We start from the raw sequence: 21,607 nt of genomic DNA, 5'->3' as shown, positions 1-21,607 counted from the left end.
GGGTGATAGAGCCATGGGGGGAGGGGGCTGCAGAAGTCACCGGGGATGATAAGGGGAGATGGGGGATGATAGAGCTATGGGAAGACGGGGTTGCAGTGACCATGGGGGCAGGGGCTGTCCTCAGTGTGATTTGACAGCAAGATAAGGGAAAGTGCCTTTTGATTTCAGAGTGATGTATCACCAGGAGAAGAGGGGCAGGCCAGTACCAGGGTGAATAGACACATACCCACACCCCCGAGACTGTTCAGCCCCTGCCCAAGGGAGGGCACATACAGATGAGTAAAAAGGCCGCTGAGGGATTGCTGGGATTCCAGCCCTAATGCAGACCAGGCCCCTCGTCCCATTGCATGTCCCTGCCCAACCCCAACGCTATCTCCACTTCTGTAAGAGCCTGAATCCCCTATTGAGTTAGACTTACGTTTATTAAAACTGCCTCTCCCCGGCTGCCAGTGCCCTGCAAACCCATTAGAAACACGCTAGCAGCCAGTCATCTGCAAGAGGGAGCTTCTTGTGCATCATAAGTTGGGTGATTGATGGGGTTCCAATCAGCTACACCTGTACAAATACACTAGCAGCCCTGGGGTTGCTCAAGCGTCACTGAGAGCAGCGTGTGACCAGCAGAGTCCCTGCTAGTCATCACAGTAAGTAGCTATGACTGAATACATGCAGTTCTAATGAAGAAGGTCCCATTTTCACATAGTCTGTTTTCACACTTAAAGGCTACTTATATGTGTGTTTAGACAGGAAGAGTTCTAGGAGAACCCAAGACTGGCCAACAAATTTAGCTGTAAAGTACCACAATGGTAGGCAGAGACAGCCTCCCTCTGTGGCCTTGGGCATATCACTTAATTTCTCCTCCACTAAATCTGGGATAATAGGTACCCCATAGGGCTGTTCCTGGCCTTAACTAATGGTGGCGAAACACTGTTTCATCATCATTGTTTTTAGCCATCCAGCTCCAATTTACTAACAGTTTAAATCTAAAATGATTTTAAAAACCAGGTGTCAGTAGCCTACTAAGGAGTTAAATAGCACAGCTGGTGTTTGCCAAACTTATTTTGTCACATGGCTTGCCTCTCACGTGACTCACTCTTTGTTCCCAATCTGAATTCGTGGCATCCCTGCAGGAATGAGTTCCCACACCCTGTATTGAAAAACAAGAGGAGGTTTCTGCTTCTGCTTCATCTGTGAGTTGATAGTTTGGATTTGATTGCTAGAGAAGTTGCAGTTAATTCAGAAAATCAGCACCAATCTGCTTCACTTTGGGGTGGGGGGAAGCTGCCCAGTTATGTAGCTGTAGGTGGAATTTTAGTCTGGGAGGGTTCTCTCTTTGTCACGGCAATTCTCCGCTCCTAGCAGATCTTACTTATCTACAGGGATCCTAGTTTTCCCTGATTAAAAAAACCAAAATTCTCTGATAAAAAAACATAAAAATCCATGTTTTCCTGCTGTTAAAATGAAATACTGAACTTTAGCTTCCCTAACCACAATATATATATATATATATATAGGTATCAGTTGAACACAATGTTTTATTGATATATTTACAATATTTTAGCTGACAAATTGAGCCTTGCTGCCCAGGGCTGACAGCCGGAGTCCTGCCCACTCTCCTGATTATCCAACTTTTTGATTACCCGATTTGGCCCCAGGCTCAAATAGATCTAGGGTGACCAGATGTCCCGATTTTATAGGGACAGTCCTGATATTTGAGGCTTTTTCTTATATAGGCTCCTATTACCCCCACCCCGTCCCGATTTTTCACACTTGCTGTCTGGTCACCCTAATTAGATCAGATAATCGGGGTTCCCACTCTATATGTTTTTATTTTTTCACAAAATGTAAAAACTAAAGATTCTCTGTTAAAACACACCTTCCATGTCTTTTTCTGTGGCAAATGGATTTCTAGGATCCCTGCTTATTGAGGGGAGGGATAGCTCAGCAGTTTGAGCATTGACCTGCTAAACCCAGGCTTGTGAGTTCAATCCTTGAGGGGGCCATTTAGGGATCTGGGGCAAAAATCTGTCTGGGGATTGGTCCGGCCAGGGCCGGCTCCAGGGTTTTGGCCGCCCCAAGCAGCCAAACAAACAAAAAGCCGCGATCGCGATCTGCGTCAGCAATTCGGCGGGAGGTCCTTCGCTTCGAGCAGGAGTGAGGGACCGTCCGCCGAATTGCCGCCGAACAGCTGGACGTGCCGCCCCTCTCCGAAGTGGCCGCCCCAAGCAAATGCTTGGTAAGCTGGTGCCTGGAGCCAGCCCTGCATCCTGCTTTGAGCAGGGGGTTGGACTAGATGACCTCCTGAGGTCTCTGACATTCTATGATTCTATCTCTATGTGTCAAAGAATGTTTCGGCTTGGCAGCTGCCCTCTGGAACAAGCGTTAGTTTACAGTATACAGAGTGAGGGTAGATTGTGGGTGCAGGGGGAGGCTATTCTCTGAGCAGTGAGGAATATCTGCAGTAAGGAATAGCATCCAGCCATGCTGAAAATAAGGCTCTCTATCCCACTGGGAGGCTGTGACGATCAAAGGCAAAAATAGGAAGGACAACACAAGACTGGGCCTAGAAGTTGATTTATATCGTTGTAAATCACATTGTTCTTAAAATGTGTCCCATCTGCACTAGACGGGTAGTATTCATATTCCACAATCCTGCAGCAGTCCCACGATGGGGCTTATTGCATTGTAGGAAGAACTGCAGGAGGTCGGTAGCGAGGAGATGGTCCCCGTGCCTTTGGTTCACTCATGTCTAAGACTCTTCATGTTCCAGAAGTTGTGGAGACGCTCCCGGGAGGAGGACTAGGTGTCAGCTTTGCTTACAGGAGAGAATGCAGCAAAGCGCTGAGACCGCCGAGGCAGAGGCCTGCCCAGAGTCAGATCAGGAAGATGCTACCCCTCTGCTCAACCAGCAGTTATCACTTGGGAAAGGTAAATCTACTCAAGGGTAATGAGAGGTGTGATGTAGTGCTCTGAACATGGGACTGGGACCCAGGAACTTCCGAGTTCTAATTCTGGCTCTGACTCTTGGGCAAGTCACGTCCCCTCTCTGTGCCTCAGTTTCCCCCCTGTATAATGGGGATGGTAAAGCTCAGCACCCTCCCAAGGGGCTTGTGAGGATTAATCAGTGCTGGTAAAGTGGATTATTAGTGTGGGAGGGAACCCTCTCCTGAAAGGACACGGTCCCCTCTGTGCTCAGGAATGTGTGTGCTCCCTCCTGAACTGCTCTTGGGTTTCTTCAGGAGCTGGGTAGATAAAGTAAGGATGCCAGATCAGTGCCAAACAGAAAAGAGAATGGCTGGGATTTGGACCAGTTCTCAGCACTGACCCTGAAGTAATTCTCTACTTCAACAAGAGTCCTGGCCCTGACCTGGCTGGCCTGCTCTGGAGATAGCAAAGGGGAAATTCTCTCCCATCTCACTGGGTGGGGGATGTGTATGTAATGATGCTGGGTGACTGCAGAGTGAGGTTTCAGAAGGTTTGGTCTGGCCAGAGATGCCCTGGGGTAAAGCTGTGTGGGCAGTGGGGTCTGGACGGCCCTGTCCAAGGTAAGACTATGAGGAGAATGGTTTGTGGTTGAAATAAGAAGACTGTGTGTTGGTGCTACCTGGAGACATAGGCGCAGGAAGTAGAGGTGCCCAGGTTTTGCTCTGCTGCTGGCCCGGGGTCCTGCTTGGCCACCAGCCCCAGGGTCCCGGCTGCTGGCCCCGCACCCACCCTTAGCTGTGGCCCCAGCCTTCGCCTCCTTACCCCTGTCCGTGTCCCCGCCTCCCAGAGCCACAGCCCTGCTCCCGGCCCCAGCCCTAGGGGGCGGTGAGGGCGCGGACAGGCGTAAGAGGGGTGTGGCTCAGCACCCCCACTCCAAAAACTGTTCCAGCGCCACTGCCTGGAGATCCCTCGCAGCCAGGGGTGAGGGGGCACCTCCAGGGTTAGTCTGCAGCCTACCTGACCGTCTTTGGCTTGTTCTGGTTGTTCTCCACCCCAGGCCTCTGCTCAGCTCGCTACAGCCTGGCTCTCATCCTGCACTTCTCCCTCTTCATGGTGTATTCACTCCGGGTCAATCTCAGTATCGCCATCGTAGCCATGACGAACGGCACCAACCCGGGCAGCCTGCCCAATATCTCCACGGACGTGTGTCCCAGTCGCTCCCACGCTCAGCCCAATGACTCCCACCGAGAATTCGCCCAAGAAGTAAGTGTAAAGGCAGGGCCAGATCCTTTCACCAGCAACTTGGCTCTACCCCTTGGCTTTGCACTGTGGACCAACTCGGCAGCAATGAGGCGCTGTTCAGAGAGGAGCTTTGGGGCTGTATCCACTGCACGCGTGTTTAAACGAAGGAGCCAGTGTAATTAGGAGAGCGCTGGTCACCTGACTGGTGACAGGTCTGTGCACACAAGCCACTTACCCCTTCCTGGAGGAGTCCAGGCCTGTGAGAATGGTTCTCCCTTGGGCTGGGTTTTAAAGCTGCTGCAGTGTCCCCTCAAGGGACAGTCCTCGGTTTTGTCTCCCCCGTTTGATGCAAGCAAGTTCTGTCTCCTCCAGGCCCCCGTGTACGACTGGAGCGCTAAGACCCAGGGCGTCATCCTCAGTGCCTTCTTCTACGGCTACCTCTTCACCCAGCTCCTCGGCGGATACTGGTCGGGAATGTTCGGAGGGAAGCTAGTGTTGGGCTGCGGGCTGCTCTCTACCTCGGCTCTCACCCTTCTCGTGCCGCTGGCAGCTAGCCTGGGAGCAGCGTACCTCATTGGGCTGCAGGCACTGCTGGGCATGGCAGAGGTAGGGCCTTCCCTTTCGAGCTCTTGACTCTCAGCGGCTTGTGGGTTTATGTGTGCAGCCCCCTCTGTATGCATAGCATTGCAGAAGAAGTTAACAAGTCAGGATTCCGCCCCAAAGAGCTTACAAGCAAGGGATGATGACAAACCAAAGTCGGGGGAAGGGTGGAGCAAGGGTCATAGCAGTGAAAGATCATGAGGTCTGCCAATGCTTTCCCCAGGTATCGCTCCCAGAGCTCCCGCTCCCCTCTGTGCTCACGCACTCCTGTGTTTTCCTTGGCAGGGGGTGATCTTTCCAGCCCAATACACGCTTTGGGCAAAATGGGCTCCCCCCTTGGAACGCAGCAGGCTCATGAACCTCGCTGAAGCTGGTAAGAGAAAGTGACTCTCTTTGCTGCCAAACCAACTTTCCCTGTAGTCCCAGCCCCCCACCCTTCTGTGTAAAGGAGAGCTCTCTTGATGCTGCCTTTTCTTCCGCCACACTCCAGACAAGCAGCTCCACTTACAAGTTGCAGAAACCTTCAGATTCTAGACCAAAGGTCCTTCATGAAGAAATGTTGGCTGCACATCCCTCTCTACTGCTATTTCTCCCTTTCCTACACAATATTCCACTCTCCTCATCCTTTATCTCCTCCTCCTTTATCCCCTCTACCTTCTCCTCCACCCTGTCTTCTCAGTTCTGGATTACATAAGAACATAAGAACGGCCGTACTCCGACCAAAGGTCCATCTAGCCCAGTATCCTGTCTACCGACAGTGGCCAATGCCAGGTGCCCCAGAGGGAGTGAACCTAACAGGTAATGATCAAATGATCTCTCTGCTGCCATCCATCTCCACCCTCTGACAAACAGAGTCTAGGGACACCATTCCTTACCCATCCTGGCTAATAGCCATTGATGGACTTAACCTCCATGAATTTATCCAGTTCTCTTTTAAACCCTGTTATAGCCCTAGCCTTCACAAGCCTAGGCTTGATAGGGCAGGAAGAGTTACTATAGGATGGTGTGGGGTAAGCACTGGGAAGCCCAGGTCATCTTCTGTGGCCACCACTGTATCACCCCCTCGCTGTGAACTCTTCATCTGCTCCTTAGGATGCACTTTTGGGACCTTCATCACCTTCCCTGCAGCTGGGATCATCTGCCAGTACCTGGGGTGGCCTTACATCTTCTTCATCTTCGGTGAGTAGCTGTGGTTTCCACTGTAGCAGATTCACTGGCAAGTTAAGCCACACAAGAGCGAAGCGTATGAAGGTTTTCTCGTTGCCTCGATGTGAGGAGTCAGGGCTCTCAATCCAGTTGCTAATATAGAAATGTCCCCCTTCAGAGAGACCACCATCGCGATCGGCATCTCCAGCCAAAAGGGCTGGACTTCACTCTTCCTCCTTCAGCTCATGATGGAGGTCTGTTGGCTGGGCGGTGTGAGGAGGCTTGTGTTACTGCTGCCCGAGTTGTGTCTACTCTGTGGATGAGAGCTCTCAGGGCTGTCGGGCTGACACCTTTCATTTTAAAGTCTAAGAGTATAGGCATCAATAAGGTACAGAATGTGTTAGTCGGCAGAGCCCCTCCAGCAGCCTTGAACAGGAAGGAGTGTTCCCCCACCTCAGTGGTCTCTGTCTCTCTGTCGATGGCATTTGCAATGCACCATCATATTGAGGGGTCTGTGACTGGGCAGATTTCCCACTCCCCCCTCCACACAGCACACACACATAGAGGGGCAGTGCCCCAAATTCTCCCCCGTCCAGCACTTCCTTCCTTCTCACACTAAGGAAAGCCAGACATGAACCACAGCCTGAGCTGTTTGGTGTTAAGGCAAAAACTCCTGCCTCAACTACCTAATTCCTCCTTCCCCCAAGGGGGGGGACAAACCCTTTTATACCGTGGATTGGCACTAAAGGGCCCCACCTGGTCTGTCTGCCAGCATGAGTCAGCAGAACAAACCTGCCCCTCCCTTCAAGACCCTCATACCTGACAGTCTGTCACAGAGCTGCAGTGGCTTGCCTGCCTATCTCTGTTGGTATCTACCCACCTGTGCTGCCGTAAGATCCGAGACAGGAGCCATTGAACTGTTCCCCTTCTCCATAGGTGGCATTGGCTGCGGTTGGTGTGTGTTCTGGTTCCTTCTCGTCTATGAAGATCCTGCATGTCATCCTCGTATTAGTGCTGGCGAGAAGGAGTACATTGTGTCATCACTGGCCAATCAGGTTCTTTGAAAGCCTTTTAACTCTGACCTAGTTTTCCCCATATTCCCACCTGTGAAAGTAGAATGAATTATATTGTAAAAATAGAATGGATTAAAGAAATGCTGTATGTACCTTTAAGCAGAAATAAGGAATGCTGAAATACAGGTGTCAGGAAAAGGAACATTAAGGCATAAACAATGAGTCCACTTAAGCTAATGGTGAAACATCAGCGGGAGATCTGTAAAAGTTAGTAAGAAAATTGAATATGTATGTCTAGCCTCGGGTAAACTTGTTAGTTCTGCTTTCTTAGGACTAACAGTTTGTCACACCTTTGAACAGAGCTTGGGACAATGAGACCTTCTCCAAGTGAGCCCATCTTCAGGGTTCCGCTGCGTGTGTTATTTACAGAGCAGTGCAAACGTCTGTGGCAGAAGAGGGCCCTGTCCCAAGGAGCTTACAGATTAGTTCAGACATAGATATAGAGGATACATCAGAGAAGAGATCAATGGGAAGGGGCTAAAGTCAGGGCCAGGGAAGAGACCGGCCTGCCTGTGGTTCATGAAACGTGTATTTTAAGGAGGAATTTGTCGTAGCCAAAGGAGGTCTCTTGGCATATGAACTGGGGGAGGCAGCTCCATGTGATGAGAGACTGGAAGCCATATGGGAGGAGATGAAGCTTGGGAGAAACAGAGGGAGCAGTGGGAGGAGTCAGAGGCAATGGGAGATGTAGGCCCCGCGGGGCTGGGTTGTGCGGGAAGTCTGAGGTGAGGGCAAGGAGCTTGAATTTGAGGCAGAGGGGTTGAGGAGGAGGGTGATGGTAAGAACTGTTGGAGAAGAAGGTTCCCTAAGCTGTGGTGTTTTGGACTGAGTGCCGGAGTGTGCACAGGTGAGCTGAGAGATGCCCAAGGCACGGATAGAGCATCAGCTGCAGGGATGAAGAGGGAAGGTTGCCTCCTTGAGGAAAAGGCACAAGGATTTATCAGGGCTGGATGTGAGGGGAGAAGAGGGCAGAGAGGGTCAAGGGAGCCACAGGATGAGTTGGATCAAGGACCGTCACAGGAGGGGAATGGGCCTAAGAGGAAGGACGAGAAGTTTTGATATATTGAGCAAAATTCAGCCCTGACATTCGCCTGTACAACTCAACCGACTGCACCTGGAGCCCAGCGCTCTGACGTGAGCTCGGCCTGTTGGATTTGAGGTGTCTGTGGCAGGTCTGGGAAATGTCAGATGTGAGACTGCACAACTGGGAGAGTTGAGGGGTTACAGGGGGATCCAGGAGTCAGCACAGAGCAGGCAGCTAAAACTCTGGGAGGAGGTGGTGAGACCAGGGAGAGACTAGACCACCTGCCTATGGGACATTGACAGAGCCAGGAGGAAAAGGAGCCTGCAAAAGGGGCACTAACTGGTGCCTTTCCTTCAAGGGCAGCTCTCACGGACGCTCCCTTCCACTCCTGGCCATGATGAAATCGCTGCCTCTTTGGGCCATCGCAGTCGCCTATTTCTGCAATGACTGGCTGTTCTACACGCTGCTGACGTCAATGCCAACGTACATGAGTGACGTGCTCCACTTTGACATCAGAGAGGTGAGCTCTGCCGTGGTGCCCCATCGCTCACCGCCGGGCCGCTCTGTCTCCTGAATGGGGCCATCCAGAGGGATAAAAGTTGATGCTAACCAATTCCGGAAGGCCTGTTAAACCTCAGGCTTCAGGGCTTAGGCCAGTTTCCGACTACTAGGGGTGGGGAGGTTTCTTTCACCTTCCTCCAAAGCAGCCGGTTGGTGCTAGCCGCTGTCAGAGACAGGATACGGGGCTAGATGAACCTCAGGTCCAATCCAGTCTGGCAGTCCCTATGGTCCCTCTGAGTACATCCAGCCAGATCTGGTGGTGGGGGGGTGTCCCTCGCTGCTCTGTGCAGAATGGCGAGTCTCTTACCTTCTCTCTACAGAATGGGCTTCTCTCTGCACTTCCTTACGTTGGGAACTGGCTGGGTACCATCATGTCGGGGCTGCTGGCAGACTTCCTCCTGTCCAAGCACATGTTCAGCACAGCAATGGTTCGGAAGCTCTTCTCGGTGCTGGGTAAGGACAGGTGCCTCCTGCCTCCAGGTTCTTTCAACAAACCTTCGCCCGGTCAGCCACATAACCCATGTCCCCTTCTCTCCCTAGGGATGATGCTCCCAGCCGTCTCCCTGGTGGCCGTGTCCTACGTCGGCTGCGATTACACAGCAGCTGTGGTCTTTCTGACATTGTCCGTGACAGTAATCAGCATGTGTGGGGCTGGCTTCAACATTAACCAGCTCGACATTGCTCCCAGGTGAGACCACCAGGCCTTCCTCCTATCTCCTGCTCCGATTGGCTCCAGGGTCCAACATGTTGGCCCATATCATGTCCATCACCCCAGCCCTCAACTACTTCAGCTGCCTTTTGTTTCTTCTCTCCTGGATCTTCTGCAGCTGGTGGCATCTGAAGCCAGACAGGCAAAACCAAGGCACAGAAGCACAGGCTCAGAGCCAATTATAGCAGTGGGTAAAGGCTCTTACTGTCTGTCAAGAGGGCAGGCAGGGACCAAGCTGAGGAGCCACTGCTAACTGGTGGACTCTGTTACGTGTATAACAAGTTTATTCCGGTGGCACTTGCTCTCTTTGAAGCTCTCCAGGAGGTTGGGGGAGAGGGAATTGAAACCTAATTTTCTCTCTTCTTGCAAGTCCCTCTTTGCCTTGCTCAGGAAATTTTCCCTTCCCTTCTCCCCAGATACGCTGGGTTTCTGCTGGGAGTCACAAACACCTTCGGAACGGTCTCAGGAATAATTGCTCCCACTGCAGTTGGGTTCCTCACCAGCCAGGTAATTCAGAGCTTCTCTGGATGGCCGTATCGGAGGCTCTTTCTCCTAACACAAAAATATGCAGAAAAGAAAGTGGAGTTGAATACAGCAGATTGGCCCAAGAATGGTTTCTGTGCACTGCATCAAAACATAGCCCTGGCTAAGCTCTTGAAACCCATGTGTGCTAGGCAGCATCCACATTGCCAAATGTGTCCAACAAGTACCTAAGTCATGGAGAAGAAGCTCTTATGATCCAAGAAGTAGGGACTCCTCCCGACATGGGCTTCCAACCTGGATCTACTTACAGCTGGCCGGGGGCGGGGAGACTGCTGGAGAATGGGACAATAGGGACAGCTTGGTCCCAGTGATGACAGAGCCGCTTGAATTCAGCGTAGCAAGCAAGGAATTCCCAATCAGAATCTGAGGAGTTAAATCTACAGCTAGACAGGGAACTGGTACAACAAGTCTTTAGCTGAATGAAAGCCTGAGGTTCAAGCCCCAGGTGCTCTCTTGTGGCGATAAGAGGGAATGGAGATACTAATTACCCCTCGTTTGGTACCCCCCCAGGACCTCCTGACTGGCTGGAGGAATGTCTTCTTCGTGTCAGCGGCCCTAAATCTCTTTGGCCTGCTGTTCTATGTAACCTTTGGCAGTGGAACTATCCAGGACTGGGCTAGAGAGGACACTGCTCTCCAATGAAATGCCAAGGCATGCTGCCAGGAGAAGAATATGTAACCAAGGCAGGAGGTGGAAAACACCCTAGTGAACATAGATTAGTCAAGAAATCCCACTTCTCGTTCCAGCACTGGATACCCGAATAACATGAGCCATTTGTTTTCCCAACCCGCACACCCAACTCTTGAATCTGTGCCCTTTTCTCACATCCTTCCTCAGCCTTCGCTTGACCCAAAGCACCATTGGAATGCATGTGTGTGCGCAATAGATTTGGGAGGTAGTGTGTCCTAGTGGATAAATCAGTGGCTTGCAGCTCAGACCTGGGTTCTGTTCCCAGCTCTGCCTCTGCCCTGCTGAGTGACCTTGGGGAAGTTACTGTCCCTCTCTGTGCCTCAGTTTCCCTCATCTGTAAAATGGGGCTAATGACACTACCTTCCTCTGTAGAGTGCTTTGAGATCAGTTGATGAAAAGTGCGGGGTATCATTAGGCATTAGGTATATATGGGTGCCTGAGTTCCAGTCTGGGGGAGGGTGAAGGCTTTGGCTTCAGGCTCTGGCCAGGTTAATAGGGAATGTATAGAAGTGAGGTATTTTAGAGTGTGACTAGCCATAATGGGCCATCCAGCGGAAGAGGTGGAGCCGAGGAGCATTCATGTATTTGACCACAAATTGGATGGTCCTCTGCAACCTAGCAGGCCCTGCCTAAGGACATTAAGCACTACTGGAATAACAGCTGCTAGGTCCTTGTTCAGTGATTATACCAGCTGATCTGTAATAGCTACAAGTGGTTGTAGCAGGGAGAATGCCCCTTTAACGGCTCGGAGGTGGGGGGCAAGTCAGCACTCTTCAGTTAGCCCTGCTACACCTGTGCCAGGTGTGGGAGGGACTTAAAACAAGGAAAGCCTAGCAGCTGAGGTCTGGAACTGACTGAGGCCTGCCAGAGGCCCTTGTCTGGAAGGTGGACCAGGAGCTGGGGTTAGACTGGCTGTTGCTGCTGGGATCCCACCTATAAAGAGCCAAAGATTCTTTTGATATTGTTTTTGGATGAGGCCAAAGGGGCTTGGTAGGAAGGCCAGGTCACATCTACAACAGGAGAAGGCCAAAGATCTTGTGGGGAAATCAAGGCAAAGTGGCTGTGATGCCCCACTACCTTAGGAGGGGTGCTCTGCAATGGTGAGTCTTGTCTGTGGGACTCTTACATGAGCCTGTCTTCTACTAAATGAAGCACTCCTGGATTAGCTGCCTGCACTTTGCAGTGGATAAGGGAGGGAGGCGGAAATGTTGATAACCCTGCCCCTAGAAGGGAGAATATGTGACAGTCTGTGTCAAGAGGTAAGGCCTAGCTCATTTAGCTGATACTCGCTGCAGAAAATGAGTATCTCGTTTACCCATGCCTTACTCTGAGAACACTGCCTCATACATTGCCTTTACACCTGGTTTGAAGCTTAATCTCTGCTTTTTCTAGCTTTACTTAATCCAGCACAGTTGAGTGATGGCTTGTAGCAAAAGCTGCAGTTTAAGATTCATCGGGAAGTTATAATTAGATTGAAGCTGGGGTAAGTGACCGAATTTCCCTTTTCGAAAGAGCTGGTTTTGTTTTTTGAAACCTAGTAGGGAATGTCAATTTAAAAAAAATAAAAATCAGAAGAGAATGCAAAGTCTTCACTTGTCCTCCTCCATAGAGGCGTTTGAGTAGGTTGCTAGACTGCTCAGGGCATGAGTGAGCTTTGAAGTTTCTTCTAGTTTTACAATCCCTTTGCTGGAGTTCCAGCCAAATTTATGTTTAGCCCTCTGGCTTGGAATTCTGATTTCCAGTTTCTGTAGTTAGAATGTGAGCCCTGGAAATAAAGTTCAGATTTTATTTACACCAGAAATGGTTAGACAGATTGTCATGGAAATGTTTTATTCACACCTAAAAGGTCAGGAAACCCCACACGTCCAGCCCAAACCCCCGAGTGAAAGTCCCATTCCCTGTGGATGCTCTTCCAGTGCGTTTTTTACTGCTCATGAGCCAGTCCTGGATAAGCGAGTCCAGACAGAGCTGTGATCAGACAGCTTTGGGCACTCGCTGTTGTTGGTACCTCTGAGCAAGCTGGCAAGTGGAGAAGTAGCAGGAGAATTCACTTCTTAGTAGCCTTCACTGCCGACTTTGTGACCTCGGCAGGATCACCAACCTTCTTGACAACCTTGTCTGCCTCACCTCACAAACAGCAAAGTGACCTGCCAGAAGAGGAACGCCATTAGACTGGACAGGCGTTCTATGTCATGCACTGACGGCAGTGTTTGGAATAACAGCTTGAAGTAAGTGTTTTGCTACCTATGCTATGGAAACATTGAGGCTTGAGGGGGCCGTCTGAAAAGTTATTTGCAGAAGTAGATGGAGAAATGATCCCTTACTGGTTACCTTCCCCCTGCACTGTAAACAGGAAATCTTTGCATTCCTACAGCCAAATACTAGTATTAAAGTTTTTAAAAAGAGAAAGTAATCAAGAGATTTTTACCAAGAGGTGGGTACTCTGAGAAACTCTCCACACCCATGGGTTTGCCAGGGATCATCGGAATGAAGGCAGCATCTCCAGACTTGGAGTTATAGTCACATCACGAGTGAGTTGGGGTTAAATTCATATTTCAGTGCCATCCTCCAAATGGGGATGTGGCTGCATCCAGCCCTCCCTGCTCTCCTGCATTGAGAGGATATGAGCCTGATCCAGATCTTTATTCATGCAAATAGTCCATTGGCTTTATGGGATCGGGATGGTGCCTGGACACTGGATCTAGTTGTTGTTGTAGGATGTATTGGGTACATGGGCCCACGTTGTGGGAGGACCACATTTATGTTTCAGTAAATCAAAGTAAACAAGTAGTAAAAATCAGGATCTTGGATAGGGCATCCAGGTGCCACCATAAAACCAATAACAGACCTAGGATCATGGGAGAAATAGCTGTCTGGGCGATTGGGAATGGAGATTGACATTGTGCATAGAAATGTCTAAGGATTCGGGGTCTCCCTGTGGGGCTCTGGAGTCCCCTTGTCGCTTGCAGAATTGAAGTTTAATTCAGGAAAGAAGGATTTTCTCCCCCTTGGGGCTGTGAAGGTCCCCTCCGCCTGTAACTGAGTTTGCTGGGAGCGGAAAACAAAACAATAGCACCTTTTAAATGATGCTGTTGAGGTTTGAGTTCACGCCCCCATTGAAGTGAACTGCCCCATTCAACTCAATGGGGCATGACTGCAAAGAGCCCCATTTCAACAGTTAACTCTTTCACGCTGCTGATCACCTTGGCTTGGCTGAAGCAGCCAGCTAATGTGTTTCTCCAGTGCAGGGGCTTGCTCCATGTACAGGGCTGCAAGGGTTAAATGTTTAATCCTTGCCTGGTGTGAGATGTGTGATTTTTTGGGGGACTGGCTGTCACATGGAACTGAACCATTCCTGATAGAATAAGTGTCCTGATTCCCAGCCAGTATCAAAATATTTGTCCCTATTGTAATATTATTATTAGCTGGTTGTCTGGCCAGTTCCCACCCCAGCTCCACCCTCTGCAGGAGATCAGAACTGTCTCTAAACTCCAGGGCTTGGCCTATCTCTATGCACAATGGAAACTAGTAGGTGTGCAAATTTCTCCCCAGCCTCCCTTTCACTTGGTTCTGCCACCGTCCCTCCAGTCCTGACCTAAAGACTCCTGCCCCACGTCCAGCTATGCAATTCATTTCTGGCCCACAGCACCCAGCTCTTCCAATACCCCCCTATCCTGATCTGTACCATCTCTTACTATTGCAGTCTGACCCCTCCCATCTTCTGCCACTGCACCCCCAATCCCACCCTCTAGTGCCTACTGCTGTCCCAATCCTAGTTCTGTGTACATGGCTTTGACAGGAGAGCCAGCAAGTCAGACCTCTACGAGCAGCTGGAGCCAGGGCCACCGGGACCAACCTCCTTGTGCTTTGTGCAACCCCCGTGTTTTCAGGAGGCATTTGTAAAAGCCAATGGAGGTCCTGTTGGTATGGGAGACACAGGAGACAATTGTGGGGGTAGATTGTGGTGTGAGATGATCCCCACTAATCCTGTACAGAAATGATGGGCTCGAGGCAAAAAATTATTGGGTGGAATTCTCCGGCCTGTGTACACAGGAGGTCAGACTAGATGATCGCAATTGTCCCTTCTGGCCTGGGAGTCTAGGTATCTACAACTCCTCGATCAGGCACTGTGTCGAGGGACAATATACCCCCCAAACCATGCTGCTGCAGGAAGGGATTGCTTCAAAAATAACTTTCACATTTTAAAGAGGCAGGGAATTAAATACCAGCCTGTGTGACACTGCCTTGTGCCTCAGCACTGCAGAGACTTACCCCTGGGCTGGAAACCATGCAGAGCCATCGGGGCAGGTCTTTTCTTGACCCTGATGCTATGCTCCAACTGAGAGAAGCTGCAGGATTATCCCCCTCCCCTCTCACTAGAGGAGGCTGGTTGTGACCCCCTGAAAGCTGCTCATCACCCCCAGGTTGAGAACCCAGGCCCCTAAGGGAAAGGTGTGACGATTATACCCTGTAACCGCTGTGAGACTGGCAATGGTCCTACCAGAGTCATGGGTGCTGGAAGAAGGCAAATGGCCTCTGGTTGGGGGCAGGGGGGATTCTTAACCCAATTGCTCCTCCCCCGCTGTGAGAAATTAAGTTTTAGAAAGAGGAGGGATGGCAGTTATCCAGGCACTCGGCTCTGAGAGGGCCCTGTCCAGCTTAATGGGGTGAAAATCACAAATACCTGCAGCGCTGCACTATTTGAAGCCCAGTGCTTAAAATTAACTGTCCCCTGAGCCCCACTGCTTGTCTAGCCCCTCTACTGCCACAGAAATGGTCAGCTGGCCAGTTAGCCCTCCAGTGAGGAATAACCTCTCAGTGGTGCCCTAGTACGTGTGGACTTTTAGCTGGGAACAGAGTAAAGCCCAGGGCCAAGATTTTTCAAGTGACTCCAGAGGCTGCATGTCCTACTCGAGGCACAGGAAAGAAGCCAGATTTTCAGCACTTTCTGAAAGTCCGTCCCCTTTGACTTGAGCCGACTTGAGCACTCAGAAGACAGAGGCCTCCACAGTCACTTTTGATGATCTTAGCCCAAAAGTTTATGTTCAAAGCACACCCCACTGACCCGCAGCATTATTGGAGGAGCTGCCAATGCCTTGCCATGCCAATAAATTGACTGGCATTCCTCAAGGGAAGCTAAGAGCGTATGTATCCCAGCCCTCTACCAACTCCCTTCTTGGAACAGCAGGTCTAGAAACTTTAGGTAGCAGACAGCACTGCATTCGCCACTCATTGTGTTAGGCCTGACCCCACTAGCAATCATAGTTGAAGCGTGAGTATTTTTTTATAGAGCTATTTAACTCTATACCCGTTAGTATAACTCACTCACAGAGAGTGGGGCAGCTTAGGTTTCCTGAGTAAGTCACTAAAACTTTACTCTTTCCTTCATAATAGACTAACCTCTTTCCTTTGAGGTTGTAACCATGTAAACTCTGCCTCCCTCTTTTCAGAGAGGCTCAGTCTTGGTCACTGCTGTAGACTGATGCCACGCCTTACCCGTGATTCATTTCTCTGTGGAAGTTAGAGGCGCTTTTATAATGCTTGAGAGGCTATGGAATAGGTATGAGTTGGAGAAACAGCTTAGTTCTAAGAGAACTAACAGGCACACTTAGCATCTCGCTGAAGAGTTTTGACATCTGCCACCCACTCTGTCAGTTTAGCCTTACATCTTTAACATTTATTAGAAGAGTGGCTAAGGGCTAATCAAGAATGGGGCCCTCCTGGGCCAGTTAGTGATCAAACATAGTAGACAGTCAGTCCCAGGGTGTTGACAAGCAGGGAGACTGGAACTTAGCTTAAGAGGTTGTGAATTGTGTTGAATCTTTACCATGGACTAGAACAGATTAGACTGCAAAGCAGCCCTGGCCGTTGGTTGTCAGACATCTGGTCGACATAAGAACCAGATTGGTAGGCTGCTTTGAAGACAAGCATAGTGCTTACTCCTTACATTACACTCTGCATGCAGAGAGCGACTCCCAGCTGAATTAGACCAAACCACTGAAGCAGAAATCCTCATTTATTCACACCACCAGTGAGCAAGTCAAGGGAAAAAAAACCCCACACATGCAGCCCAATAAACAAGAGAAAAAGAGTCCTATCAGCTTCCTTTCCTTCGGAAGCTCTTCCAGTGTGTTTTACCGCTCAGGAGCCAGTCCTGGATAAGTGAGTCCAGACATTGATCTGTGATTGTGGGGGGCTGGGCACCCACTGTTGGTGCCTCTGAGCACGCTGGCACGTGACGACGTTGGAGGAGAATTCACTTCTTACTGGCCTTCACTGCCGACTTGGTGACCTTGGCAGTTCCACCAACCTTCTTCTCAACAGCCTTGATCACCCCCACAGCCACCGTCTGCCTCATGTCACGAACAGCAAAGCGACCTGCCGGAGAAGGAACACCAGTTAGACCAAGACAAGGACAGAGTAGGAGACTTCCCGGATATTGGGAGGAGTTTCTATGCTAGTGACTGGAGTTTGGTTTGTGGAATAATGCCTTGCAGAAGCATTTTATTACTCAAGCCAGTGAAGGGGTAGGTATAAGTTTACCTCCGTTGCTATGGAGAGCAGCTATCTAAAAGCTGAATCCTAGCATTAGTCTTCTTAAAACAGAGTTGCAGTGTTAGGACATGTTCAGACAGACACTCATCAAGAGCCAGACTTGGACCAATACAAGGAATATGAAATCTTACCAAGAGGTGGGTACTCCGAGAAGCTCTCCACACACATGGGTTTGCCAGGAATCATCTGCACAATGGCAGCATCCCCAGACTTCAGTGCCTTGGGATTGTCCTCCAGCTTCTTGCCAGACCTGCGGTCGATCTTCTCCTTCAGCTCCGCAAACTTGCAGGCGATGTGAGCAGTGTGGCAATCCAGCACTGGGGAGTAGCCAGCGGCGATCTGGCCAGGGTGGTTCAGGATGATGACCTGCAGAGAAAGAAGGAGGGGGGGGCGGGGAAGATTCAAAAATCACATTTCAAGGAGACTGGTGGGCAGCAATAGGGACTTTACAGATCCCTAATCACTAACCTGAGAGGTGAAGCTGCCGGCCTCCATGGGAGGGTCGTTCTTGCTGTCTCCGGCCACGTTCCCACGCCGGATGTCTTTCACAGACACGTTCTTCACGTTGAACCCAACGTTGTCACCCGGCAGCGCCTCTGCCAGAGCCTCGTGGTGCATTTCTACTGACTTCACCTCCGTGGTGACGTTGGCAGGGGCAAAAGTCACAACCATGCCAGCCTTCATGAAGCCAGTCTCCACGCGGCCCACTGGGACCGTTCCGATACCTGGAGAGACACGTACTGGTCAGTTTGGTGTTAATGAGCTAGAACAAGGTTACTTGGGGAGAGGAAGGAATTGGAGATGCAACAAGCAGAGATCACCAGCTCTGCTTCAGCATCCTCTGTCCAGAGGTCCTATTCAGCCTTTTGGCCATTAAGGGGAAATACAGCAATCTTGTCAGCCCAGCATTGCCAAGAGGGTGTGACTGAGTCTCCATCCCAGACATTCAGTAGGGAGGTGTCCCGGTCCACGTGAGCTGCAGTTTAGGTGGAATTACATCACCTAAAATGGCAGCCACCATTTTATGTTCCTTTTTGGGGAGAGTTCTATTGTCCCAGCCCTGCTGGAAAACGCTCCCCACCCCCCCACCCACTCCCCCCGCCACTCACCGCCGATCTTGTAGACATCCTGCAGGGGCAGGCGGAGGGGTTTGTTGATGGGGCGGGAAGGAGGGATAATGGAATCCAGGGCTTCCAGCAGTGTTGTACCAGAAACGTTGCCTTCCTTTCTCGTAATGCTCCAGCCTTTGAACCAAGGCATCTGCAAGGTATGTATGGGGGGGGGGGGGGGGAAGAGGAGATTATTGTAATTGACAGCTCACAATTCACCTGCAGAGCTTGGGTGAACTTGGCAACAGGTCCCAAGTACTCCAGTTCCTACAGATTCTCTTTCCTCCCCCCAAAAAAGTTTAAACTAAGCAGAGGTGTATTCCTTGAGATGTGTGGGAATGAAGAAGAAACAAATCTAAGCTTAGCCTCCTTCAAGCCATGTAGGGGGCCTGCACTTTTAAGTGAAATCCTAGCTCAAGGCAGTGAGATAATGACAGTCCAATTTAGAGAAGCTCAGAGGGCCAGTGTCTTACTGCAGCCCGGAGCCCAGCAGTAGTAACTTTAAGCTGAACTCATTTCAGTTTACAAACCACCCACTCTCGCCAGCGGTAAGCCAATGCCCGCCCCATCCCCCCAGAAGTCTCCACACCTCCCTACTAGAGGGGCCATGTAGAAACAGGCAGGCTACTCACATTGGCGCTGGCCTCCAGCATGTTGTCCCCATGCCAGCCAGAGATGGGCACGAATGCCACAGAGGCTGGGTTGTAGCCGATCTTCTTGATGTAGGTGCTCACTTCCTTGGTGATCTCCTGGTAGCGCTTGCCGCTGTAAGGGGGTTCCGTGGAGTCCATCTTGTTCACCCCAACAATGAGCTGCTTCACCCCCAGCGTGTAGGCCAGCAGGGCATGCTCCCGGGTCTGCCCGTTCTTAGAGATGCCAGCTTCAAACTCTCCCACACCGGCCGCCACAATCAGCACCGCACAGTCAGCCTGGAGAGGGAAATGAGCCATGAGAACAAGTTCATACTGGGAACGAGGGGACCAGTAGGGATGTGACAGACCTAGGTACCCTACAGACAAAGGAGATCCTCTCCCCTCCCCACTCCCCCCCAAAAAAGACCCAGTTTCCCTCAGGAGGGACTAGCAGCCCTTCCCTATATAGGCCACACCTACAGCCCAATGCATCTAGTGGCAATGTTATTCCTTGCAATGCTAAGGTCACAAGACTAGTTTGCAGTTAAATTATGGCTTTATTGGGATGCCACAAAGCATAGCCGCAAACCCAGTATAATCAAACTCTTCACAGGGGTTTGCCTGCCCCAGCCCGTACCTGCGAGGTGCCGGTGATCATGTTCTTGATGAAGTCTCGGTGGCCAGGGGCATCGATAATGGTGATGTAGTACTTGGTGGTCTCGAACTTCCACAGGGAGATGTCGATGGTGATCCCACGCTCCCGCTCAGCCTTCAGCTTATCCAGCACCCAGGCGTATTTGAAGGAGCCCTTCCCCATCTGCGTGGAAGGAGACGGACACCAGTTAGAGCGGTGCAGGCCCACTGCCATTGGAGAAACAGGCACAAGCCAGGGAGAATCCCTCCCAGCTGGGCATGAAATGCAGGAGGGGGGTGAGAATATTTGAAGCAGATTCCTGGAAGGAGACGCCTGCCCCAGCGGTGCCTATTCACGGTACAGGGAACCCAGAGGTCGGCGAATGGTCCCTGCTCTAGGGTAGGTGGGGGGCAGGCATGGGGCAGTGTTTACCCCCCACCCCATTGTAAGCTCCTAGCATTAAAGGGTTACACTGCAGCCTGGGAAAGGGCCCGATTCCCCAACCCCCACAGGGCCCAACACCTTTGGGGAGGTCAAGGGGGCCCTAGAGGCCGCTGGGGTCATGGGGGGGGGGTGCAGGTGAGTCAGAAATGCCCCCACCTCGGCCGCCTCCTTCTCGAACTTCTCGATGGTTCGCTTGTCGATGCCCCCGCACTTGTAGATGAGGTGCCCGGTGGTGGTGGATTTCCCCGAGTCCACGTGGCCGATCACCACGATGTTGATGTGGGTTTTCTCCTTGCCCATGGTGCCGGTGGGAGCGCGAGCGGGACCTGCAGGACAGACCCCCGGGGCAGAGTTACCGCAGACCGATTCACGCTGAGCCGCTCCCGTGTGACTCCGGAGTAACAAGCCAGCGTCACAGGGGGGCAAACACAGCAGAGCACGCCCTGCAGCCAGACACATTGTTAGGGGCTCCGATCCCCCGGGCCAGAACCGGAGCCCAGCCCTCCCGCTTCATTCACACCAGCCAATTCGGATCGAGCGATCGCTCTCAGCCCACCCCCTAGCGACCTGCCTTAGAGCAGTGCGGACTGTGCGCCCCACTCACAGCTCTGCCAATGCTCCCCCACTCATGACCCCCCACCAGCAGCTGCAAGTCCAGTGCTGGCCCAGTTCCCGCTCCCCATGGCTCTGCTCTGCTGGTGCACACTCCTCTCCACTTGCAGGACCCCTGCCCTTGCTGTTCACTCCTGGGCTTTGCTAATGCCTCCCAGTTTCACAGACCAGACCTGCCCTGGACCCTGCTTTTTGTAGCCTTGGGCTTCCACATGCACGGCTGTGCCCCTCCTCACCCCCAGGACCCCTTCTGTGCTAAGCCTGGATTCAAATGCTGAACACAACAGCCAGTCCTGGCTCTATTGTGCGGTTTGGGGTTGGCTTCTTTCCCTCTCCTGGCCATGGAGCAGTGTTCACACCATAAGTAACTTATGATCAAATTCATATTTGAACTCCATCCTCCAGAGGGATCCAGGTCTCTGTACCTGCACTCCCTGCTCCCATGGAAAGACAGAGGCCCAGGGTCTCCATTGAGCTCAATGGGAGATAGGGATTTAAATGCCTTGAAAGATCTGGGCCAGGGGTATTAAAACACAATCACATTAGTAGAAACAAACCCAAGAAAAAATACCTCTCTGTCGATGGGAAACATTTACTTGAGTGATAGGAAATCATGGAAAGAATATGAAAGAAAGAGATAGGCCTGAGCTGAAATCCCACAGCTAATTCCCCTGTATTTTAGGGATATTCAAATACAAATGTATTGCAATCTCTGCAACAAGCTGGAACCAAAAGTCCAGAAGCCAATAGCCCTTAAGCGTGAGGAAGTTCAGAATTGGGCCTAGATGTGAAGTTTGTACATCAATCCCTTTCTGAATGTTAGGTGGGCTGGAATATCTGGTTAGTTCAGGCTTGGTTGGTTTCCTCACTATACTGGGTACAGTCAAGGCCATCAGGATGAGCCTGCTTCTGTTAAAGTCAATGGCAAAATTCCTGTTGATCTCATGGGATCAGGAATGGGGCCTGCACCTTGGACATTGATCCCACTACCTAATTGCTACTTTACAAGGAGGCAACGTTTACAAACCGCGGTTCCGCCTCTTAGGCAACATAGTCTGTATTTAGGCACCTGATTATATTGGCCTGATTTTCAGAGATCTGGGCACTCAAA

General features: G+C 51.1%; 2 protein-coding genes across 7 annotated transcripts; one reads left to right on the top strand and one right to left on the bottom strand.

The window, feature by feature from the left end:
- Positions 1–1,065: 1,065 nt before the first annotated feature.
- On the top strand, positions 1,066–10,826 carry LOC112108417 (probable small intestine urate exporter). 6 transcript variants are annotated; one of them, XM_024202541.1, is made up of 12 exons: positions 1,066–1,187; positions 2,768–2,925; positions 3,980–4,185; positions 4,537–4,770; positions 5,050–5,137; positions 5,857–5,943; positions 6,847–6,965; positions 8,366–8,527; positions 8,889–9,021; positions 9,109–9,256; positions 9,694–9,784; positions 10,331–10,826. In XM_024202541.1, the coding sequence occupies exons 1-12, from the start codon at positions 1,066–1,068 to the stop codon at positions 10,460–10,462; spliced, it is 1,680 nt and encodes a 559-aa protein (XP_024058309.1). In that variant the 3' UTR covers positions 10,463–10,826. The 6 variants fall into 6 exon arrangements, with proteins under 6 accessions (XP_024058309.1, XP_024058310.1, XP_024058314.1 ...); XM_024202542.1 differs by having other exon boundaries at positions 1,104–1,187; positions 2,687–2,925; XM_024202546.1 differs by having other exon boundaries at positions 1,105–1,187; positions 2,820–2,925.
- A 5,940-nt stretch (positions 10,827–16,766) lies between these two features.
- On the bottom strand, positions 16,767–20,185 carry LOC112108418 (elongation factor 1-alpha, somatic form-like). The gene is made up of 7 exons (XM_024202548.2): positions 20,041–20,185; positions 19,444–19,623; positions 18,807–19,103; positions 18,175–18,325; positions 17,534–17,790; positions 17,197–17,431; positions 16,767–16,888 (listed from the first exon to the last, which is right to left on the bottom strand). The coding sequence occupies exons 1-7, from the start codon at positions 20,182–20,184 to the stop codon at positions 16,767–16,769; spliced, it is 1,386 nt and encodes a 461-aa protein (XP_024058316.1). The 5' UTR covers position 20,185.
- Between the last annotated feature and the right edge of the window lie 1,422 nt (positions 20,186–21,607).

The sequence above is a fragment of the Terrapene carolina genome, unplaced genomic scaffold, assembly GCF_002925995.2.
Source record: "Terrapene carolina triunguis isolate 2854851 unplaced genomic scaffold, T_m_triunguis-2.0 Scaffold236, whole genome shotgun sequence".
Classification (NCBI taxonomy): Eukaryota; Metazoa; Chordata; order Testudines; family Emydidae; genus Terrapene; species Terrapene triunguis.
Note: the sequence above shows the minus strand (reverse complement) of the source record. Positions and strands in the feature narration are given on the sequence as shown.